At 39.2% G+C, this 26,001-nt stretch overlaps 1 protein-coding gene across 1 annotated transcript; it reads left to right on the top strand.

The window, feature by feature from the left end:
* LOC116549729 lies at positions 1-26,001 on the top strand. The gene is made up of 4 exons (XM_032275771.1): positions 1-592; positions 11,303-11,379; positions 22,869-23,462; positions 23,780-26,001. Exons 1-4 carry the CDS (start codon positions 1-3, stop codon positions 23,849-23,851), a joined length of 1,335 nt encoding a protein of 444 aa, XP_032131662.1. The 3' UTR covers positions 23,852-26,001.

The raw sequence follows: 26,001 nt of genomic DNA on the forward strand, positions 1-26,001 counted from the left end.
ATGGCTAGAGGTGACCCCAAGAAACCAAAGGGCAAGGTATCTGCTTATGCCTTCTTTGTGCAGACGTGCAGAGAAGACTGCAAGAAGAAAAACCCAGAGGTCCCTGTCAATCTAGCAGAATTTTCCAAGAAATGCTCTGAGAGGTGGAACACAATGTCCGGGAAAGAGAAATCCAAATTTGATGAAATGGCAAAGGTGGATAAAGTGCGCTATGATGGGGAAATGAAGGATTATGGACCAGCTAAGGGAGGCAAGAAGAAGAAGGATCCTAATGCCCCCAAAAGGCCACCATCTGGCTTCTTCCTGTTCTGCTCAGAATTCCGCCCCAAGATCAGATCCACAAACCCTGGCATCTCTATTGGAGACGTGGCAAAAAAGCTGGGTGAAATGTGGAATAACCTAAATGACAGCAAAAAGCAGCCTTACATCACTAAGGCGGCAAAGCTGAAGGAGAAGTATGAGAAAGATGTTGCCGACTATAAGTCGAAAGGAAAGTTTGATGGTGCAAAGGGTCCCCCTAAAGTTGCCCGGAAAAAAGTGGAAGAGGAAGATGAAGAAGACAGGGGGAGGGGGAGGGGGAGGGAAACTATTTGTCTGTCAAAAAAAAAAAAAGAAAGAAAGAGACAAATCCACTGTGGAGTGGAAGGATGGATTCAAAATGCATATGTTCAAGAACTAGAGTTCTTAAATTTTCCTTAAGTGCTTGAATGTATTACAAGTTTCTCACTTTCATTCTTATTCTCTACTCCCTTTTAGCTATGTCCATTGTATTAAAACCATCTTTGCAAAGTTTATGACTGAGAGCAATGTAGCATGGCTAAATTCATCTTGCTTCTAGCCTCATAGGCTGGCTGTCCTCATTCATTCCTGGGTGTAGGCCAAGCAATAGTCCCTCCCTAAAACTGCCCCCCTCCTTGTCTGGGACTGAAATTGCCTTTGTAAGACTAATGAAAGGCCATGAGATTAGGATTATAAGAAGGGCCTGAATTTTGCTAAAATGTAGGCATAGTTAAATGATAACCAGTCATTGTCCCCTAGCCTGCTTTTCTATAACTCCTTACTGCTCAGGTGTCATGTGGCCAGAAGTCACAAGATTTGTAACTTCCTCAGTTGCTCCTATAGATAACATCACTATTGTAAAACCTAAGTCTTTTGAGATGATTTTCAGACTTTTGCATTCTGGCAACCAACTGACTCCACCTGGACCAGTGACTCATGATTCAACTGGTCCTGCAGCCCCTACCCAAATGCTGACTCAGTGTACAAGGACTGTCTTCCACATTCCTAGGATTTCATCCCCAAACAGCCAACAGCACTCATTCCCTGAACCCCTGCCCACCAAATTATCCATACAAACCATAGCCTCTGAGTTCTCAATGAGGCTAATTTGAGTAATAAATTCCCATTTTCTGCTTGACTAGCTCTATGTTAACTAAACTCTTTCTCTACTGCAATACCATTTTCTCAGTGAGTTGGTTTTATCTGTACAGGGGTCAAAAAGAACCCACTGGGTGATTACAATATTAATATCAATAGCAAAGCAACTTTTTTGTGTGCAAGATGGAGTCTCACTCTGTCGCCCAGGCTGGAGCGTAGTGGCTCAATCTCTGCTCACTGCAACCTCCACCTCCTGGCTCCAAGGGATTCTCCTGCCTCAGCCTCCCAAGTAGCTGGGATTACAGACACATGCCACCACGCTCAGCTAATTTTTGTATTTTTAGTAGAGACAGGGTTTCGCCATGTTGGCCAGGCTGGTCTTGAATATCTGACCTCAGGTAATCTGCCCGCCTCAGCCGCCCAAAGTGCTAGGATTACAGGCATGAGCCACCATGCCTGGCCACAAAGCAACTTTTTAAAAAATGAAATAATTATTAGCTTTTCTAGAAAAGCTTTGTCTCTTTTAACCTATGAAAAGTATTAATATTTGCCTTTAAAAATCACTTTTGCATTTTTTTAGAAGAAGCAGTGTGTCATTTCCATTATGAAAGGAAATTGTGGAATATTGTAAGACTCACCTGTAATTGATATTTATATAGACATTCTAATTTTAATATTGTATATGAATAGAACCAAAGAAGATGAAATGACTGTGCATTTGCGTGGTATGTATTTGAGTTGGAGGAGGGAGACTGGTTGGAGTTCCAGGAGTGAATAAGGGAACTAAATCCCATCTTCAATAGTAGGAAGTCAATAGATAATATTCAAAACTGAAAAAGAAAAACCAAACTTAAGTAGCAGAAAAATCTGCTTATTTGAAAATATGGATGCAAATACCAGTAAAAACTGCTTCAACTGTTGGAAATTTTTTACTTTGGAAATGGGAATTAGAAGCTAGAAAGTGCAAAGCTGTAGATTGCTGTTAAAAGCTAGCAGAACTCAGCATATTTAAAATGAATATGTATGACTTTAACAAAAATAAAGATTAAAGTTTTGAATAAGAGCTATTTTTCAATTCTTTCTCAAATTGCATTATTGTTTTTTGTTAGATTGCATTGAGATTATAGAAAGATAATTTAGGGAGAACTGACATCTTTCTGAGTATTTTCCTCTAGAAATATGGTTGAGACTTCTTTTCCATTCTCAAAAAGAGTTTATCATTTTCTTGTTATAAGTCCTGTGAATCTTCTCTTATTTGTGCCTGGGCCTCCTATGTTACTTTTGCTATTACAATGACATCCTTTTCCATTATATACATATGATAACTGGCTGTTTCTAGTATACAGGAAAACTCTATATTTTTCTTGTAACTTGCCACCTTACCAAATGCCTATCTCTATCTCCTAATACTTTTTCAACTGATTATCTTCAGTTTTCAAGCTAGAGAATCATATAAACAAACAAATAATTATAATTCTGTACTATAATATTCCTTTCCAATATATATGACCTTTCTTTTATATAGCCTATTGCATTGGTTAGTACTTATTGAGTACAGCTCTAATAATGGGAATAATTGATTGTATTGCTTACAACTTGAATGGGAATACTCCTGGTTTTCCCTAGCATGAATACCGTCTTCTATTTTTATCAGATAGAAGCTTGATTGTCTATTTAGCTCATATCTAGGACTTCCCCTATCTAAACACTCCTTCATACTTTATCATATTTGTATTTGTCTTTATACCAGAATTTAGAATAATCCCTGGCTCAATAAAAATTTTTTAAACAAATAGGCCCATAGGTGGAAAAGTCACCTGTAGACAATCACATGCTTTGTCTCTTTTAACCTATAAAAATCATTAATATTTGTCAAAGTACTAAATGGCTTTGCATTTTTAGAAGAAACAGTACTTCATTATTAACTGGATTTCCCAGCACTTTATTTTAAATGCTTCTATCTGTGCTTCTGAGCATGAATTGTAAGTGTTGTGTTATCCTATGTTATCTTTGTCCGATTTGGTTTCAGGATTTTGCTAGCCATATTAAACGAATTAAAATGCTTCATGTCTTTGCATTGAAACAGTTCTAAAGTCGTAGGAATTCGATATTAACAGCATTTGTCAAGAAAACAACCTGCCTACTGGTCTTTGAGTTCTTCAGTAACTATTCTTCTATTACGTTCATTGTCCTTTATTTATTTATTTATTTATTTATTTATTTATTTATTTAATTTATTTTTTTTTTTGAGACGGAGTTTCGCTCTTGTTACCCAGGCTAGAGTGCAATGGCGCGATCTCGGCTCACCGCAACCTCCGCCTCCTGGGTTCAGGCAATTCTCCTGCCTCAGCCTCCTGAGTAGCTGGGATTACAGGCACGCGCCACCATGCCCAGCTAATGTTTTTTGTATTTTTAGTAGAGACGGGGTTTCACCATGTTGACTAGGATGGTCTCGATCTCTTGACCTTGTGATCCACCCGCCTCGGCCTCCCAAAGTGTCCTTTATTATACAAGGTGTGTGTGAGTGTACTTTCATCATAGAAAGTTAAAACTATACCTAATTGAAGACTAAAAATGTGATCTGTCTCTCTCACCCCATCCCACCCATCCCCAGAGTTTAGTACTTTTATTTTTGTTATTTTTCCTATGTCCTCACATATTTATATGTAAACCCAATATGCATGTATATGTGCACTCATACATGTATAAGGAATAGAATTATTCTGAAACTACTCTTTTTCACTTATTCCTTGAAAAGCTTTTCACTTATGTATTATAAATGATATGAAACCATATGTACTTCATCCTTTAATAGCTGCATAGTATTCAACATTATGGCTTTACCATATACTCTTTAACTAGTCTTCTACTAATGAGTATCTGGATGTTTCCCTCTTCGCTGTCATCAACAGACCTGCCATGATCATTCTTGTACCAAGACCTTTAGGCCCACTGCATGCAAAATATTCTTCAGAATAAGTTCATAAACATGGAATTACAAAGTCAAAAAAGGCCGTTTTAATCTTAATTGTAAAAAAATGTTCTCCAAAAAAGATTTTGTCATTTTATCCTTCCATCAATAAGGTATCATTGTGTTCATCTGCCATATCCTTACTAACACTGGGTATTATAAAGCTTTTATAATTTTGTTAATCTGATTAGTGAAAATTGATTTAAATGTATCACGTTAATTTACATTTATCTGATTACCAATGAGGTTGAATATTTTGTAGGGTTTATTGAGCATTTGTATTTATTTTTATATAAATTGCTTTTCAATATCCATCATTCATTTTTCTATTGGAGTGTTCATTATTTTCCTATTGATGCATATTGATATTAATCCTTTGCTAATATAATGCTAATATATTCCCAGGCTGAAGGTTGCCTATTAATGTTACTATGTCTTCTGCATACAGAAGTTTCCTTTTAAATTTTAATGTATTTAAATATGTGATTATTTTCTTTTATGGTTTTAATGTTTTATATCTTACTTAGATAGCTTTCTGTACCACACGTTTATGATTTTTCTGCAGCTTTGTCTAGTACTTTTATATTTAGATTTTTGGGTATGGTTTAAGGCATATGTCTAAATGTATTTCTTTCACAATGGATAACCAATCACCCCTAACTGCATTTTCAAAATGGATAGCCAAGCTTCACCCTAATTTATAAAGTAATTCATTTTCCTACTTATTTGTTTGCCTTTTTTATTATTAATGGCAGCTAGCACTTACATAGTTCTGACCATATTTCAGGCACCCTTCTAAGTGCTTCCTGTATATTAATGCATTTAATCTTCACAACAACCATTAGATGTAGGTAGTATAATGATCCCTCTTTTGCATATAAGGAAACTAAGGAACAGAGAGTTTAAGTAACTTCTCCACGAATGCACAGCTACTGTGTGGCCTGGCCTAAGATCCAGCATTCTTTACAATGCTAAACTCTGTTGTGCATACCTCTCCTTCTAGATTCCTTCCAATCTTATTAACCAGTATCTCTGCCTATGCCTGCGCAAATCCTATACTTTTATGATTTGATTTTCAAATTTCTTTTAATTTTTGAAAGACAAGTTTCCCTCATTTTTTCTTCTAGGAGTTTTCCATGTTACTTGCTATTTTGTCTACCATTTGACCAACAGAATAGCATGTTAAATTTCATAAATAATGATTAGGATTGCATTACATTTCTAACTTGAGGAGGACTGATATCTCAAAAAAAATTGTCTTCTATTTAAGAAAGAACTGCATATCTGCATTTGTTGGGCTTTTTTCTCTATTTTACAGTTTTCAACATATAAATCTTACAATTGTTAGGCACTTTATGTTTTTATTATTGTTGTAAATAGATTTTTCTTTTCTCTGTTTCATTCTTTAGTATATTACTGATAATATATAGGAAAACATGGATTTTTTTTCTATATTAATTTTATATCTAACTGTCATACTGAATTTTACTGATTCTAATTTTTTTTGGATAATTTCTTGGATTTTCATGGAAATCTTTAGTTTCCAAATAATTATATCTTTGTCTTTCTTTATAATATTTACATGTCATGTTATCCTTTTTTGGCCTGTGTATTTGTACTGGTTAGAGTTAGACCCTCTATTACAAGGTTAAATGGCAGCAGTGCTGGGAGAAAGTTTTTCTTGTCTCTAACTTTAGTAGGAATGTTTCTAATGATTTACATCACACATGGTGTTTGTTCTTGGTTTATGCTAATCTTTATTAGTTTAATGAAGTTTCCTTCTATTGCTAGCTTACCAACACTTATTGTTTACTTGTTTTTAATCACAAATGATTATTGAATTTTAGCAAATACATTTTTTTGCCCATATTGAAATGCCATGACTTTTTTTATCTATTTATATAGTTAATTATATTAATGGATTTCCTTGTGTTGAGTCATCCTTGTATTAATAATAGCTACATTTAGTGTATTCTTTCTATGTTCCAGAAGTGATGTTAAACATGGTTATTAGGTAAATACACGTTTAAGATTACTGTGTCCTCTTGACAAACTGATCTTTTCTCTTTTATGAAAGTTTTTTTATCTCTAGTAATAATCTTCATCTTGAAGTCTATTTTGCTTGATATTAATATAGCCAAATAAGCTTTATGCATGGTTACTATTTGTATGGTATATATTTGCTGTCATTTAAATGGGCCCCCAAAAAGCATGTGTTGGGAACTTAATTACCATTTTAATAGTATTAAGAGGTAAGATCCTTAAGAGAGAATTAGGCCATGAAGGCTCCTCCCTCATAAATAAATCAATGCTGTAATCACAGGAGTGAGTTTGTTATAAAGGGGCGAATTTGCATTCCTCCTTTCACTCTTCTGCCATGTGAACAACAGTGTTGCCCTCTCTGTAGGATGCAGCATTCGAGATGCCATCTTGGAGGTGGAGACCAGGACCTCCCCAGACACCAAACCTGCTGCTGCCTTGATCTTGGACCTCAGCAGCCAGAACTGCAAGAAATACATTTCCATTCTTTGTAAATTACCCAGCCTCAGGTATTCTGCAGCACAAAACAGGATGATCCACATTTTTTCTTTCTTTCTTTTTTTTTAAAATTATCCTTTAAGTTCTGGGATACATGTGCAGAACATGCAGGTTTGTTACATAGGTATAAATGTGCCATAGTGGTTTTCTGTACCCATTAACTTGTCATCTATATTAGGTATTTCTTCTAATGCTATCCTTTCCCCTAGCCCCCACCCTTGATAGGCCCCAGAGTGTGATGTTCCCTTCTCTGTGTTCATGTGTTCTCATGGCCCAACTCCCACTTGAACATGCAGTGTTTGGTTTCCTGTTCCTGTGTTAGTTTGCTGAAATGATGGTTTTCAGCTTCATCCATGTCCCTGCAAAGGACATTAACTCATCCTTTTTTATGGCTGCATAGTATTCCATGGTATATATGTGCCACATTTTCTTTATCCAGTATATTATTGATAGGCATTTGGGTTGGTTCCAAGTCTTTGCTATTGTAAACAGTGCTGCAATGAACATTCGTGTGCATGTGTCCTTATAGTAGAATAATTTATACTCCTTTGGTATATACCCAGTAATGGGATTGCTGGGTCAAATGGTATTTCTAGTTCTAGACCCTTGAGGAATTGCCACACTGTCTTCCACAATAGTTGAATTAATTTACACTCCCACCAACAATGTAAAAGCATCTTCTCCACATCTTCTCCAGCATCTGTTGCTTCCTGACACTTTAATGATCATCATTCTAACTGGCATGAGATGGTATCTCATTGTGGTTTTGATTTGTATTTCTCTAATGACCAGTGATGATGAGCTTTTTTTCATATATTTTTGGCCTCATAAATGTCTCCTTTTGAGAAATGTCTGTTCATATACTTTGCCCACTTTTTGATGGGGTTGTTTGTTTTTTTTCTTGTAAATTTGTTTCTTTGTAGATTCTGGATATTAGCCCTTTGTCAGATGGGTAGGTTACAAAAATTTTCTCCCATTCTGTAGGTTTCCTGTTCACTTTGATGATAGTTTCTTTTGCTGTGCAGAAGCTCTTTAGTTTAATTTAGATCCCATTGTCAATTATGGCTTTTGTTGCCATTGCTTTTGGTATTTCAGTTATGAAGTCTTTGCACATGCCTACGTCCTGAATGGTATCACTCAGGTTTTCTTCTAGGGATTTTGTGGTTTTGGGTCTTACATTAATCCATCTCGAGTTAATTTTGTATAAAATGTAAGGAAGGGGTCCAGTTTTAGTTTTCTGCATATGGCTAGCCAGTTTTTCCAACACCATTTATTAATTAGGGAATCCTTTCCCCATTGCTTGTTTTTGTCAGGTCTGTCAAAGATCAGATGGTTGTAGATGAGCGGTGTTATTTCTGAGGCCTCTGTTCTGTTCCACTGGTCTATATATCTGTTTTGGTACTAGTACCATATTGTTTTGGTTACTGTAGCCTTGTAGTATAGTTTGAAGTCAGGTAGTGTGATGTCTCCAGCTATGTTCTTTTTGCTTAGGATTGTCTTGGCTTTATGGGCTCTTTTTTGGTTTTATATGAAATTTAAAGTAGTTTTTTCTAATTCGATGAAGAAAGTCAATGGTAGCTTGATGGGGATAGTATTGAATCTATAAATTACTTTGGGCAGTATGGCCATTTTTATGATATTGATTCTTCCTAACTATGAGCATGAAATGCTTTTCCATTTGTTTGTGTCCTCTCTTATTTCCTTGAGCAGCTCACTGCTATTTTTTAAATGTGTCTTTACATTTCTAAAATTATTTATTTTGATTAGCTTTTGCTTAACGGTCTACTTAAAGTTTTACTTTTTTAAAAAAAGCATATATGAGTCATATAATTTCTGAATTCTTGCAAATCTGAACCAGGCTTTGATTTGCCTGCCTTGCATTTGATAATAGCTAGGTTTAGTATATAATTATTGTAACATAATTTCTTTTCTTCAGAAATCACACGTTTTCTCTAAGGTTTTCTAGTATTAGTATTGCAAATAAAAAATCCAATGTCATTTAAACTTGCGGGGTGGGGGGATGATATTTTTTCCTAGTTGACTGCTTCTAGCATTTGTTCTTTATCCAGAATATGGTGAATAAGGCTTTTTTCATTATGTCTGTCCAGTCTTCGGTAAGCTTTCTCCATGTGAAGACTGAATTCTTCAACTCAGAAAAAAAAATGCCTTCTTTTATTTCTTTGGCTCTTGCTTTCATTCATCTATACTGTTTTCTCCTTCTGGAACTCCTGTGATAATACTATTTCTTTTTGCTTTCATCTTTCCTGCCTCTTGACTGTCTTCTAAATTTCCAGTTCTTGAAATTTATGCTTCACATTCTGAAAGAATGTTTTATAGCTACGCTTCTCTTTATTTTCAAGACACATTTTTAGTTTCTAGATTTTGACTTTTTGGTGAAAATCTTCACTTTAAAAAACTTAGCAGCTCTGTTTCATTAGAGGTTATTTAATCTGAATGCCCATATTTGATCCCCTTCCTTTGAACCATTAAATGTCTTCATTTATCTGGTGATATTTCTCTTATTTTTACAGTGGAAGAATTCGTTTTGCCAGCATGAACAGCCAAAATGTGAATAGTGGCTTATTAGTGACTCCCTCATTTACTACCACGTCTAGCATTTCCAACTAAAACTCCTGAGCTTCATTGATATAAGTAAAAAGTTTCTGATGATGATACACAAATGACTTTGTTATAACCCCTTTACATTTCTTGGATTATTTCTTTCTAGAATAGGAAAGAGGAAATAATCAGATGCAATCAGGATACCATCTTTGTCACAAAAGATTCCGTTTATTTTTTCTAGACTGTAATGAAAGAAACTTTGTATTTCTCACTTAAGAAAAATAAATTTTTAAAGAAAGAAAAATTGGACATACTCAACTTCCTTCCTCACAGAGAAATAGGAAAGTTATTTTAATTTCAACATTCTTATGAAAAGAGCCTTTTTGGGAGGGATAAATTTTTGCATTACTTTCCTCCACTAAAAACATTTTAAATACATTCCTTGAAACCATCTTTTATTGTCCTGAATTTACTACAGACTTCTGTGTCCAACTGCCCAAACAAGGACAGGAAAATATGCCCATGAAAGTTAACCTCTGCTGAAAACAACCATGAGGTAGAAAAAAACAACGGGAACATCTGTATTTTATACGGACAATATGTTCTCTCTTATTCTGGAAGCACAGGATGTCTTTACTCTGTCAGCTGCAAAAATATTATCTCTCTGCAGGAATGAAACAAGTGTGGAATATATATTATGTTACCACATTACATGCATACCTAAGCAGAAAACAAAGAAAATAACCATTTAATATATAACTCAGTTTTGCCTCCAGGGACAGATAAAAATTTTTATTATAATACCCAAATGGTACAGTCCATAAATATACATGGGAAATGTGATAGGGCAAAGTCAGGTTCTTTTGGCTAGATACTTGTGGCTAAAAATGTATCATCTGACCCTCATCCTAATCTTTCCTGCAAATAGATATGAAGTAGGCTATATTTTTTATGAGGTCCAGAAATCTCGGGGCAATGGAGATCAAAACCCATCACCATTTTTCAGCAAGCCATTAATTTTTTAATGTATGTGGAAAATGACTATTGGCTGATATCTTTCAGTTCTATTTCCAACGTTATGCCTTATGCAGTTTACCTAATAATCAAGATACTAAAAAAAAATAAAAAACAGTAACTAAATTGGTAATTTAATAACTTCAGATTATTCTAAAGGCTTAGTTGTGTTTACCCTTTTCGAAATCAATAACTTTTCATTTGGAATTTTACATCCACTTTAATGAGCATTCTGCTAGCAGCAGTTTAATTTAAGATCCGAACTTATACAAACAAAAGTAATAGAGGATTTTACCCTGGTAACAATTTATACTTACCTTTTGCAGACTGCATCACTGATTTGAAGGTATAGATCCCTGAAATCTCATTATTTATGACTCTTAAAATTTTTTTAATGTTTTTAACCAGAGAAGGGGTTATATAGGAAGAGTATTCCCAATGTAAAAAGTCTTTATGTTGCTCAGATACTTGCAACATGACCGAAATGCTGCTTCTAGTACTGGTGCTATCTTTGGAAGCTTTTACAGAGCAATGACATGGCTGCCTTATAAGCAGTAAACGAGAAACATCTTGTGATAATGCCACTGGCTTTCACATAAGCTGTCTATTTTATATCTTATCAAATGGAAGCATTTGTCAACACGCAAACTTTGCTTCTTTGTATCTTCACATTCCCTCACTGATTTAATGCTGACAATGTTTTCAGCATTGATCGTCTCCCTATAAGTAACCTTTTGGGGTCATTTAATCTATCCCTATAAAACTAAGTGGAAGCATCCTCCATAAACAAGGAGCTGTATCTACTGTTTCTAAAATCCACTCTCTGGCTCCATACCATAGGGACTCAAGCAGCTCTGGAGTCTCCAGAGGGTGCTCAAGAAGGAAACCATAGCCTTTGGGCTCCTCGGTGCCTCTCTGTGAGATGCTGTGCTGTCTTGCACTGATGTTGCTTCCTGGAAGCATTTTATAGCTATCACACCCTAATGTACCAAGGCTGTACATTACCCTCATCATTTATGAAATTATTCATAAAAAGTGATTATTTCACCCTCTGTTACAGCTCTACTTTCCACAGAGACTCACAAAAGTAATTTGCCATTACTTTTAATGGCAAAAACCACAATTAGTTTCACACCAAGCAAACAGTCCTTGGACCATGTTGGAACACACAGCACCAAGTAATGTCTCCCCATTTTGCCCCTCTCCCAGCAGCCTTGTAACGAATCCTCTCCTTAAGTGCCACCCCCGCCAAAAAATCACATCACACAAATAGACACCCAGGCACAATCAAAACCCCATTTTAGGCTCAGCTGGAGCATTTTGCCTGTCTGTAATATCCAAAATTCATCCTATATGATGAATGACTTACTGTGTTGCTTCATGAACATTCTTTGTCACCTGTAAGAAGAGAGCTTACCTGAAAATGAGTAGCACAGGGCAAAGTAAGCCAGAAGATGAAGAGACGCCCCTATCAACCTCATCTGAGCCCCTAAAACCAGCCTCCACCTATGTTTTCCACAGTTATATGTGGCAATAAGTTCCCTTTGTTGCTTAAGTTAATTTGAGGTTGGTTATACGTCACTTGCAACCGAAATAATCTTGACTAATACACTAATAATTATCAAATTTTATTGGGTTATATAAATATCAGTGCCTCGGGAACTTGAAACAACAAATCCCAGAGATGTGCAACCATAAACACTATAGCCTGATGAGTGGTTTAATTAAATACGTACATATAGATCATTCCCCAAGCCACATATATACAAATAAGGAGAAATAAATCTGAAGGAGAAGGAAAAATCTTTTGCATTTTGACACAATTTATTAAGCAGAAGACATCTGCCCAATGTCTAAGTCTGGTAAGATAAATTATTCCATTTTATGTTGTTATTAAATTGTATTACTCTTCATTAAAGTTAAATGCATTTAGAGGAATTAAGCTTATCAAAAATTTGGCAGTGTAATGTAAGCGATGATTCTTTGTTTATTTGATAACATCCTCCTGTGAGTTGATTCACAATTTTAATTTTAGAAAACAATATTTCCTTGATGGGGCTGACAGAATGATGTGAACTGCTGCATCATTTTGCATGAAGTCATATTGATTGTGAAAGGAAACAGAAGCCAAGTGACTTAGCCAATTTTTCAAAGAGCATTATGACAATAATGTTTCCATATTGTCAGAGGGGATCACATCAATTTAAGAACTGAAATTAAGCTTCAGGAGACAATCACCTATCCTTTTAAAGATAAGTACAAAGGAGCTCTATAAAGATAAAAATTCTAAATAATGTTAGTGAAAACATTGGTTAAAAATATACGAAATTATGTATTAATATCAAGCACCTTCTGTGGATACAATGAGGAGCACAACAGAGACATCAGAGAGCTTTCAACCTCAAGGAAGGCATTAGCCAATCACAAAGAGTTATAATTCCAACTGGGATGTTAGCAGAGAAAGGGACCTGTTACCAGGCCCATGCTGGGGCTTCATGCTAAGCAGACAGACTAGGGAAGGATTTCAGGAACTGATATTTAAAGAATGAATAAGCCCTTAATAAAGAGGGAAAGAGCAATCTGGTCTGAGGGACAAGCCTCTACATAGGTGTAGGGAAGACTGGGGCAAGAATAAGAGCTCTAAAACTGCCCTGAGGCCACAACCCGGAGAAAGGAGCCAGTGAGTGAGGAGAGCCCAAGGTAAGCAAAGCTAGAAAACTTCCTCCTGAAACACTGGGTGGACTTTGAATAATTTCAGGCAGGGCCTGTGTGATCAATTTTGCTTTTAACAAAACATCACCTTGGCTTCAGACTGGATAATAAATAGGGGATGGGGTCAGGGTCCAGGCAAGGGAAAACAGTACCTGGGGCTGCGTAGAAGTAGGGGTGAGGGTAAGACATAGGTAGAGAAACCATCTGTCACGGCAGTTTATTCTCGTCAAACATTTATTGAGAGTCAGCAGCAGGAAATCTGACTGAATCATTCTCTTTTAAAAAACTCTTTATTGGGCAAAAATCTCAAACATCTAAAAGAGTGGAGAGAATAATTTAATGAATCCCTATATGCTCGACCCTAAGCTTCAACAACAATCAATGCTGGACTGATCTTGCCTGATCTATACTCCCACTCTTTCTGTACTCCCAGATATATTTTTAAATTATGAACATTTCAAACCTTCAGAAAAGTTGCAAGAGTACTACAATAATCATCCATTTAACATTCATCTAGATCCGTTAAGTGTTAACATTTTGTTAACTTATATATATATATGTATATAGAAAGTATATATATATAAAACCATGTGTATGTGTGTATATATATACACATACATACATATACGCTGTGTATATTCTCTCTCTCTCTCTCTCTCTCTCTCTCTCTCTCTCTCTCTCTCTCTCGTGTGTGTGTGTGTGCGTGTGTGTGTTCCATCATCTATCCCCGAAGCGCAAAGGCATTCTCCTATACAACCAGCATATAGTTATTGCTCAGGAACTTCAGCATTATCTAATATACAGTCTATATTCAAAATTTCCCATGTGTTGCAATAACATCCTGTATAGCTGTTTTTTTCCCCCGATCCAGGATCCAAACAAATCTCATGCATTCCTCTTGTTATCTTGTCTCTTTAGTCCCCATCAATCTCAAACGTTCCTCCGCGTTTGCGTCTTTTGTGACATTGATGCCTGTGAACGGTCTTGGCCAGCAGCTTTGCAGGATGTCCTTTAATGTGTTTGTTTGATTGTTTACTCATGATTAGATTGAGGTGAAACATTTTGGCAGTACTATCACATAGGTGATGTTTGTCCTTCTCAATATATCACCTCAAGAGCCACATGATGTCAGTTGTAGCATAACTGATGATGATTCTTTCACTTTTCTAACCTATTGAGTTCATATCCTGTGGACATAATCCATTACTGAGGAAACCAGACGAGGATCGCAAAATACAATTTCTATTTCCTCATAAGCCATATTAACACCAAGAGACATTTACACAGATCATTTATACAGACAAAGCTTTATTGGTTTTATTCGCAAAAGGTGGATATAGATCATAAATAAGCATGGATGGGGGATGAATATCCTACCATGATTAGAAGAAATCCGCAAGCCTGGGAATTCGAATCTGGAGAGGAAGTGAAGTGTGGAGGTGAAGCACATCACCTCAGGAGCCACACTGCCCTGCTACTTCCCACCTGTGTGACTTTGGGCAAGTTACATAACCTTTCTTTGTCCACATCTGTAACATGGGTCGTCATAAAACTTTTCCTATATGGTTGGGGTGATCACTGAGTTGCTACAAGTGCAGTACCTGGCATGTCATAACCATATCAATGGTATGATGATGATGATGATGATGGTAATGTTTCTAGAGAAGGACCAGTAACCTCCATGTAATGACTAAAGGAAGACCCTAAGTTATTTTTAATTAAAAATATTGTCTGAGCCCAGGCATGGTGGTTCACACTTATAATCCCAGAAATTTGGGAGGCCGAGGCAGGCGGATCACTGAGGTCAGGAGCTCGAGACCAGCCTGGACAACATGGTGAAACTCCATCTCTACTAAAAATACAGAAATTAGCTGGGCATGGTTGTGCACATCTTGTAGTCCCAGCTACTCAGGAGGCTGAGGCAGGAGAATTGTTTGAACCCAGGAGGTGGAGGTTTCAGCAAGCCAAGATCATGCCCCTGCACTCCAGCCTGGGTGACAGAGCAAAACTCCATCTCAATATATACAGTCTGAAGTTTATACCCTGTTAAAAACATAATGTGGTAAAATGTCAACACATTTGTATAAAATCATCAACATCATTTAATGAGAACTACATAGGGCCAAAGAGTTTGATTTTAACAATTAGATTCCTAACATTAACATTTCCCAAATATTCCATGAAAGACATCATAGGGTAGAAACACCTAGACAACAGAAATAGAGGAAGGGAGCAGGGAGAAGCAAGGGAAGGGCAAAGAGGTGGAGGGAAAGGGAAAGTTCAACATCCCTGGCCCTGAGTCCGCAAATCTCACCCTGCCCAGGACTTAGTTACTGCTGTTTCCACCGCTCACAGGCTTGCTCCCTGAACAGTCCCCTCTGGGCTTCTTCCTGCTTTAGGATTTAAAAATCCAGGTTTCATTATTGTCTCCCCCAACCCAGACTACCTACCCATACCCCAAACACACACAGCATGTTTTCTTTTTCTTCTTCTTTGTCTCTTGTTTTTCAATAAAGTCCCACCATTTATCAATGTCAAATAACTTCTATAATCAGCATGAAGTTTACAGTCCCAAAACCCAGATGTGCCATCATAAAACCCCCTTTATTTTTTTTTAACTGACTTAGATCACAAGACCCACTTCCATAAATGGAAAAATACCTTACTGCCAATTCAAGGGAAACTCAGATGTTTCTGGGATTTCTTTCTCAGTTTCTTTGGGTAAATGGGAAGTCAATATGGAATTAATACTCTCTATTTTCTTCTGTTCTCTCCATCACTCCCTAAATCTGGGAACAACAGGTAGAGCAGCTCAAGCGGCAGTAAAAAAAGAAAGGATTCTCTCAGTTCTCTCAAGGAAACTGTCTAGAACAGCAGACTGTCCAATGAGCAAGTAAATTGTCCAATTGCAATACAGGTAAGCTTCCCAAAGTTGTTTTGGAAGTACAGAGCAAGTATAGAAAAGCATAAACTCAGCTCAAGGGGCCAGAGAAGCTTCCAGGAGGAGGCAATTTTTAAGTTTTATCTTAAAGAGCGAGAAGAAGGCAGTAAGTTGAAGAAGACAGGGAAAGAGGCATGGAATAGTGGAAGAGGGTGACGTGCTTGGGAAATACAAGTAGTTGTGTTCAGCTAGAGCACAGGGCATGTTCAGAATACTGAGTAGGAGATGAGTCTAGAGAGATGAACAGACTGTGCATCAAGCCAAAGGATTTGGATTGTATTCTCTAGACCAGAGCTTGGCAAACTGGACATGGAGTCCAAATCTAGCCCGGTTTTGTAAACAAAGTTGTACTGAACACAGACATGCTCACTTGTTTACATGCTGTCTATGGCTGCCTTCATGCCTCAACATCAGAGTTGGGTAGTTATGGCAGAGACTGCATGGCCATCAAAGCCTTGTATATTTACTATACAGCTCTTTACATAAAAAGTTTGCTGACCCTGGGCTAACCCACTTCAGTTATATATGCACCCTCTTTAAAAGGATAAATTATCCTAGAGCCAAAACTCCACTTAGATATTTTCAGTATATTGTTATTTAGATATATGCAAACTTAAAATTAAGTGCAAACATCTTATGCTTGTAGCTCTTTCGCAACGATAAAAATGTGTATAAACTAACAAAAACAATACAATTCAAATTAATATATTAATTAAATGTGACTGATGACATCACGTGTATGGAGACAGATTTCCACTGCGAACATTGGACTATCACAGTGCAGGTGCTTTTGAATTCAGCAGCTTACACCACCTGGACCACAGGATGGCTTTGCTTCTTTGAACTAGGGTAAAACCTTTGTTAATACCACAAAAGACAGTGACTTCATAGAACTTTATCCCAAATGCCTCATTTTGAGGTACAAATTTCCCCTGTCCTTTTTTGCACAAGCTCTTAATAATTATAGTAATGCTCGTTGGTACAATGAAAACGAAATGCATGTGCAGAGACCAAAATCAATTGTCAGGACTCAGCTCTAAGGTAGCCATTGAGGTGATCCACAGTTGTTCATATGTTTTAAAATATTATCAAACGAAAACACAATAATTTAAAAATTACCACAGAGAGCTGCAGATTCTGGATGATATGCAGTTATTGATGAAATCTAACAGACAGCTCTTCATACAGCAACAAATAGCTAAAAACAACCAGTCCAAACTAGGTGAACCCAAGGGGTAGCAATAGATTAGAGAAAAGAGGACACATTTGAGAATATTCGGTACACTATCTGGACAAAACTTTAAACATCAAATGCTCATGGGGAGAAAGAAGGGGAAGATTCAGGAATGACAGGTTTCTGATGTGGGCATGTGTGCTCACCAAGGTGAATAAACACAGAGGAAGTACAAGCATGGGAGAGAAAGATACTAAGATCCCTTGGATATGTTGAATTTAAGGCATCTGTGAGACTAGTTCTTATTCTGAATAAAGTTGGATGTATAGGACCATGTAGTCATAAGCGATAACTGACTCATAAAGATATGGAAGTCTAATTTAAGTTATAATTGAACTGCCAATATAGATGAGATGATAGCCCACATAGAAAAGTAAAAAGTGACAGAAGAAAGCACTAAAAGACACTTAATCAAGAACTGGCCATACAGGGAGCTATGTAAATAACCATATTTTTGCATCCCTAAATATAATCAGTTCAGTATGACCTGTGCAAATGGAGGGAAATTGTAATGTGCATGATGTGAGATACCAATACAAAAATTACGTCTTATATTTATTCTGGTAGATGCACAGCAGAGAGAAGCATTGATAGAAGATTTACTTATGCTTGCTAAGATTTGGTTTGCTCTTCCAGAAGTCACATTAACTTGGATAAAAAGACAAAATGGTACAAAATGTGGCAGTCACTGTTAGTTGTCTATTCAATATCCATTTCTTCTTTACAAGTCAACCTGAATTTTTCTCAGGGGCAATGTGCTTAGCTGAAAACTTCATTTCCCCGCCCCCTTTGCACCTATGACAGGCCATGTAACACAGTTCTGGCCAATGAAATACAAGTGAAAGTCAAAGGACGAAACTTCTGCAAAAGCTCTTTAAAAGGCAGATAGACTCAAGTGGCAGGATGCTTTGCGTGTACCTTCTTCCTGCCTAGCTACATTGTGTTGGAGATGGAGCCATAGTATTTTGATCACCAGGCCCCCAAAACATGGTAAGGATTACTGAGCAGAAATACAGGAGGATCCTGGGGGCTTTGCAAATCCTCAGTATGAGCCCTGACTCTGCTTCCAGATGTAAATAAGAATAATCGGACCCCTAATTTTTTAAGTCACTTTTTTCTGGGTTTCTATTACTAGAGGCTTAGTGAATTTCTCCCTCCACAGAAGGCCTGTTTGAAAATGGTGTCAGCTAAAAACTCCCTATAGATAGGTTTCAAAGTTAATATAATGTCCAGGAGCAAATGAAGAGTTGATTTCCACCTAGTTGCAAAAGGAAACCTCTCAACCCTATTACCAGGGCCACCTGCTTCAGCCTTGATTAAACCAAGTGAAGGGAAAGAGGAAGTGGGCAGCCCAGAGCTTAGCTGGCCATGACAAATGAGTTCCCGGTAAGACTGTGTCCTCCAAATCTCCAATGTTTAGCATTCTCCACCATGCTTTCCTTTTGCTTTTCATCTTCCCTTCCATTCTTAATCTAATGGAAGAAAAAGGTGAATAATAAAGTAGGAATACTATTCTTCATTAACCTTCAGTGCCTTCTCATTGTCCACCCAGTTAAGCATATGAAGGATAATTTATTGAACATTCATCTGTGCTTTGTATTGCCAGTGTTTTCCTCCCCTATTCCAAGCAAGTAGCCAGGCTAATTGCTGCCTTACTTCAGGGAAGTTTGTGGCAGAAGCTTGAAAGCAAACGTCCTACGACCCCTGCTTGTGTCTGGTCTTTAAGAGCTTGGGTTCCTGAAGTGGATTATGCTGGAGGAACACAGGTAGAAGCAGAAGTGACAAAGGAGAGAAGGAGACTGCCCTATACCAGGAAGGCGTGGTGGTTTCCATGATCATCAAGGAGTCTGTGTCCTAATTCTGGCAGAACCTGGGGAAGAAGACAAGGCCTCAGAGGGAGCCTGACTGTGTGGTGAAGTTAGCGAGGCTGTACCCTGGGCAACAGGGCTTCCATTGTGAAGAAAGATGCCTGCAGGCCAACAAGAGCAGGGAAACAGAGTCACTGCCATTCAAGGGTCTGTGACAACGTTGACAATAGGACCACCATAATGAGCCGAAACTTAGGGGCAATTCTCTTCTGTTTTAAGGAACCACAAAGTCTCTGATACTCTGAAGAAGAGAGAGAGAACACCCAAATGACAGATTGAAATTACCTCCAGCAAGGTGGCATGAAGGCTTACAGAAACATCCAGAAACACTTATGGAAACACTCTACTGGCGTCTACTTGGGCCTAAGACCTCAACAGCATAGTCTCCTCAACCTGCTGTTCCAGACCTTTGGCATTTCTTCCCCTGCTTGAATCCTACACTCGTGATGCTTTCCTGCCTCTGTGTTTGCTTAGAGTTTTCTGTCCTTTGGCAATTTAATGCATGCATTCATCCATTTAATAATAAGTGCCCATCTTTTCTATCTTCAAATACTTGCCCTTCATAAAGTTCTCCCTGATCCCTCTGAAAAGCCATAATTTCGTCCTTTATATCTCCAAGTTTTCATCTACTATGCACCCTGAAGATAGTGACTGTTTCCCAAGTACCTAGCATAACACCATATGTCCTTGACCTTAGGACACTAAACTGAACAGAGCACAGAGCGTGTCCTCAAAGTTCTCAACGTCTATGTATCATGACCAAGGATCACAGGATTGTGTGTAGTGCCTTCTCAGCCTCTGTTGATCTTGATTGTCGGCATTTTAAACCTCCATTCAGCTGCTTATACAAAATTTAAGTAAAACAAGGAAGATAATTTTGTTGGAGAGAAAGCTTCTGGATGCTTCAGAATATGCCACCTCACCTGAATGGTAACCATTACACCTGTAAATAAGATAAAATAGCAAGAAAAATGTAAAAGTGTGCTTTGATCATTTCCTTTTTGAAAATCGATAAGATCATTTTTATTTTCAAAGAAAATGTACAAATAAAAATACTGTTACCGCTTATTTGAAATCCATGAAAATTGCTGAGATGAAGGAACCATTATCCAAAAACTGCTTTCTCTTCCCGGGGTTTGCTTCCTTTGCCTTCGTTGTTTTTTGCTGTCATTGCTGCTGTGGAATTTGCTGTTATATGTAATAAGACCCCATCACAGTGTTTGTAGATAAATCAAGAAACATTCACTGGAGATCTTGTCACAGGCCATAGTCCAGACTTAATCCCCACTCTCCCTTCCCACGGTTTTCAGTCTGTTTAGGCTCTCTCTTTTTTCAAATTCTTCATTCTCCTGACTCTGCTAGCCTGTGGAGGCAACCTTTCTGTTTTCAGTCTCCCAAGTATGTCACATGCCTATATCGTAGTGGGCCAGTGAAGGAAGGGGCACTGGCCTGGAATCAAGAAGCCTCACTTGGTCACTTACTCAATCAACAAATATTTTTGAGTATTTTCTAGGTATCAGGACTTTGTCTAAGCCTTAGAAAGTAGTCATGAACAATATAGCAAAATCCCCAGCTTACATTCTAGTGGATAAAGATAAGTATACAGATTATCAAGAAGATTGTAGCCAGTGATAAGTGCTATGAAGAAAACAAAAGGGTTGATGTGATAGTGTGATTTTACAGGGTCACTTGGAGTACAGCTGTCAGGGAAGGCTTTTCTGCCATTAAAGCAGAGACCGGATGGATGGGAAGGTGCTAACTAGATTCCAAGAAAGATTGTTTCCGGCATCACATCCCTAATATGTCCAAGGCACGGAAAGGAGGCCAGTGTGGCAAGAGCAGGGAGTAGGAGGAAGGGAGGGACCTTAGCAAGATCAATAGAAAAGGATGAGTTCATGGAGGATCTAGCAGCTATGTGAGGAGTTTAGATTTTAATCTGAGTATGAGATGTATGTGATGTACTTTAAGCAGAGGAATGAAACCGTTTCATTTTTTTAAACATCACTGTGACTACAGGGTGGAGAGTGGAATTCGAAATATCAATTAGGAGACTATGGCATAAACTCAGGAGAGAGAAGGGGAAGGATTCAATTCTTTAGAGCCAGAGCTTATAGGACTTATAAATGGATCCCATGTAAGAGGTACTGGGGAGTCACCAAGATGGTGTGCAGATTTGGGCTAAAAGACTTGGGTGGATGGTGGGTGCCCTTCACTGACACGGGACAGCATTCCAAGCCTGTCTTGCCCAACTCTGCGCAATTCTGCCTCTTCAACTTTGAAATAAAGGCATTGAAAGAGATTGAAGAAGCGGCTCCAGGTGCTTTTCCAGCACTAAAATACCACAGTTCTATTGGGTTATTAGGACAGAAATATATTTTTCTTGCTTCCCATTAAGAGAATAACACAAGATTTAAAATGACAGAGGCTGAGATTCAAATCAAAGATCCGCAAACCCATGTGGGGTTGGCAAACAGATTTCACGTGCCTCAGTCTCCCCATCTGCAAAATGGAACTACAAAACAGGCCCGTCTCACTGGGCTGCTGGGAGGGATAGGTAATATATGTAAGGCACCAGGAACGTAATGGTCCTTGGTCAATTCCACATTCTGCTTTCCTGACAGATCCAACAGTCGTTTATTTTCTTTCTTTCATTCATCTCACTGTGTAAGTCTCTTGACTCTGTGACTTTTCTCCAAGGATGAACAAACTCTAAGAACTAGGACTCCCAGAACAGATTTCACTCCTGTCTCTCCCTCCCTGGGGCGGTTGCTTACTCTGGGACCTCTCTGCCTTCTCGCCTGATGTTGGCCATTTAAAGGGTGAGCGCTGGCCGGCGGGGTGGCTCACACCTGTAATCCCAGCACTTTGGGAGGCCGAGGCAGGCAGATTGCCTGGGCTCAGGAGTTCAAGACCAGCCTGGGCAACACGTTGAAATCCCGTCTCTCCTACAATACAAAAAAATTAGCTGGGGTGGCGGCGTGTGCCTGTAATCCCAGCTACTCGGGAGGCTGAGAGAGGAGAATCGCTTGAACCCAGGAGGCAGAAGTTGCAGTGAGCCAAGATGGCATCACTGCACTCCAGCCTGAGCAACAGAGGGAGACTCCTGTCAAAAAAAAAAAAAAAAAGAGGGTGAGTGCCATGCAGTTAGCTTCAAGCCTGGGGACACCAGGGTTTCAACACAAGGGTTCCAAATCTGAGTCTAACTTTGACTCATATACTTTTCCCTGCCTTCCAGCCTCATCCCTTTCCCTGATCAATGGGGCTACGAGGGGGAGAAAGTGAACAGCAAAAACCAGTCCTGAGAAGAAAATGGGATGGAATGGCTGCTGATGAGAGAGATCTCATCCCCTGAAATCCCACTAATACGCTTTTTCGCTGCTGATGGCCATATTATTTGACACTTGAGAAACGACATGGACAAACTACAAGGGATATTACAGTCTCATCTGCAGCCTACACTATGTTTTAAGTCACCAAAAACTAAAATTTTAGATGCCATAAACATTCACTGATGATCTCGTTCGTTTTTCTTAATGATGCCTCTCTTTTTCATTTATCTCAATTGCCTATTTTTCCTTTCAGGAATAAAGCCAAATAACATATTTCTTCAAGTGTCAAGCAAAAAGACACGTTGCGCACACGTTTCTCTAGGTTCCAGACGCAAAGCCGGCGCCCTGGGCGTCCCTGCTCCGGCCGCTAGAGGGCGGTGCGCTGCTTGCTCCCCTCCCTCCGCCTCCCGCGTCGCCTCCGCGCCCCTGGCCGCCCAGGGAAGGGGGCAGAGACGCCTTGTGGGCAGATACACCCACGTCCGGAAGAGCTGAGGGAGGAAGACGCTTGAAAAGAAGCAGGTACCGTGAAGGGCACAGGGCGCTTGCCCGGGCTTCCTGCTTCCTGGTCGCTCGCGGTCGCCTCCCCTCGAGCAGCCCCCGCACCCAGTACTCCGTCGCGCCGGAGCCCCTCGCAGCCTCACCCTTTCGCACACTGCGCGCCTTCCCGGTGTCGGCGGACTGGCTTCCGTCCGGCCTCCGCCAGGCCTCCGCCCGGCGAGGTGACCCGCCCCAGGGTCCCCGGCGCGAGGACGAGGCGCGCCGTGCACCCGAGCTGCTTCCGCAGAGCCGTCTGCGGGGGACCCGGGCGGGGACCACGGAGCCCCGTGCACCAGCGCCCCCGGCGCCACCGCGGGACACGGAGGAAACAGGAACAGCTGGTTTTGTGGGCAGGCCCCGGGCTGGAACTAGAGCCAGGGTAAGGGAAGCAATAATAACGTCGCTTAACATTTGCAAGAGAGCTTTGTGCTTTCCAAAACGCACTCGCAAATACCCTCCCTGGCTTATGTTACTTCCTGTAAGGTGGGCAGGTATTAGGGACCCCTTTTTACAAGCGAGAAAACTGAACCCATAGGAAGGTTAAGCTTTAGTGACAGAGCTGGGCTAGACCCCGATGCCAGGGTGAGAGGTTTGCCCAAACATCCCTGACCTGTATAAAATCTGTCGTGAGCTTAGCGCGGTGAAAATCAGATGACTCACCGGCTCCAACGCCTGAGAGCCCTTTACCGTGTCCAGGTGCTGACGGCGGGGGACAGGGAAGGAGATCACAACGAAGACCCAGAAGAAACAAAAGGCAAGCCAATGTGAGACCTTTGCCACCTTCCCGCTCCAGGACGGTGGACACTGTCCTCTCACAAGAGGTTTGAAAGCTGTGATGTCCTGTCTTCCTCCCCTCTCACGGAATGAAAAGTCATTTTTGCCAGAGTATTATACCTGCAAACTCTCAAGGGAGAAGGCTGCAGCCCACCCCTCAGAGATTTTTGCCTATAGAAAGCTTTTTTTTTTCATCCCAAAGACAGACTTTTATAGCCTCTCCAACTCCCCTTGAATTTTTAAGAGAGAGAAAGAAAAGCCCAAAAGGGAAAGATATTGGTCATGTATGCCTTGGAAAGATAAATGCGTGTTTTAGTTTTGTTTTTAAATGAGTTTTCCTTTTCTGAAGAATTTCTTTCAAAAAATTAGTGGGAATTGAGGTGAGGTATTATGTGTTTTATATTTTTATATCCACTTTTTAGTAGATTTTAATATAATGTCTTGAGTCCCGTTTGAGTTTATGACCCAGGTCAAGCTACCCCGTTTCAGGTTCCACATTGGTAAAAATTAAATTGTAGCATCCACTCATGTCACAAACATGTAAGTTGGGGAGGTAACCTGCTATCAGGCCATATTTACAGAATAGCTAAAACTTCTCAAAGTTTGTCAATATCTAAGTGTCTTTTGGATACTTCCCGATACTACCTGTGAGAATCTATTCATTTTTTCTTTTAATTAGTTCTTTATTTTACTGGAAAAAAAAATAACTTGAATGAAGAGAGCCAAAGTATATGCTGATGTGAGTATGAGTTAGGGAACCTGCTCTTTTTCCTGAAGAATTATTTCACTTAAGAAGACATTCAGATAATTTGACTATTTGCTGACATTTTGAATGTGCCATTGATGCTTATGAATTGGATCCTTGAAGACTTACGCTTCAGGATGGCATGCTGGGCACACAAGTTCACTTCCCCCTTGCAAAGTCACATGACATTTACAGTAAAGAAATAAGGCAGAAATAAAGTCATGACACTACTATGACCAGAAGGAAGGCCATCTGAGAGAAATATACTTTTGTGAAGTTCTTGGCAAGAAGAATGAGGACAGGACCATAGTGCTGGATAAACCAGAGCAAAGGAAGCTGAGGCCCAGAATGCGCTTGGAAGAAGGCTGCAGCACAGGTGGGAGCCATTCTTTATGTCAGAGTCCTAGGATACCCTAAACTTGTAGATAGCAAGAAACCAGAGCAGAAGCAGGATGCAGAGCAGTGATCAGTGTAATTAATAAAAGGAGTATTTATGAAATACCTAGTGCAGGTAGCCCCTCCCATCTCATTCCTATCCCCTTGCATCAAAGCAATTAGAGGCTAGAAAATTTACACTGGAGAACTGCTTTCTTCCTGCTCTGCATCCACATGCCCTAAAGGAAAGCAAGTTCCCCTGGCAGCGTTCACAGTCAGACTCTCCAACCCTGAGTCAGTAGAGAAGCTTGTAAGAGCACACAACAGCAGGGAAAACCCATGACACTGATCTATAGGATTGTGCACTAACCACTTGAAGAAATCCGCTGTCAAGATGAGAGATTTGAGAATGGGCCCAAGAGAACTTTGTGAGTTGATGAAACTATTCTCTATCTTGAGTGTGACTGTAGTAACGTGCCTGTATGCATTTATCAAAACTCATCAAGCTGAACACCTTAAGCAGATGAATTTTACTCTCTATAAACTATGCCTCAATAAACGTGAACTTCAAAAAAGAAGCACAAGCCATGAAAGGAAAGAAAGCTGAAGTTGTGACATCTGACTTGGTTTGCAGCAGTGCTAGGGAGTTTGTCCGCTTTTCTAACAGCACAGAAGAGTGACAAACAGAAAGACTGGCTCCATCTTAACAAAGGCATTAAGCTAACCTGACTGACTCAGAAGCAAGAGAAAGAAAGTCCCAGTGTAAACCAAGTACACAACAGGTACCAGGCGTTCTGAAGTTCTTAAACTTAATTCACAACACAGTGGATATGTCTGCCTAAGGAGTTGCCTCTTGTCTCTCTAAGTAGGACATTTGGGAGTGTCTTACATCAGCCTAGCATACCTCAATGGGTGCTCAATAAATGTAAACTAAATGTCATGCAAAACAAAAAACAAAAGAGGCTTTTTTTTGACACAGGGTGTCATTCTGTTGCTTTGGCTGGAGTGCAGTGGCACTCCACTG

The sequence above is a fragment of the Sapajus apella genome, unplaced genomic scaffold (genome assembly GCF_009761245.1).
Source record: "Sapajus apella isolate SASKATOON/1434 unplaced genomic scaffold, GSC_monkey_1.0 scaffold1, whole genome shotgun sequence".
Lineage (NCBI taxonomy): Eukaryota > Metazoa > Chordata > Mammalia > Primates > Cebidae > Sapajus > Sapajus apella.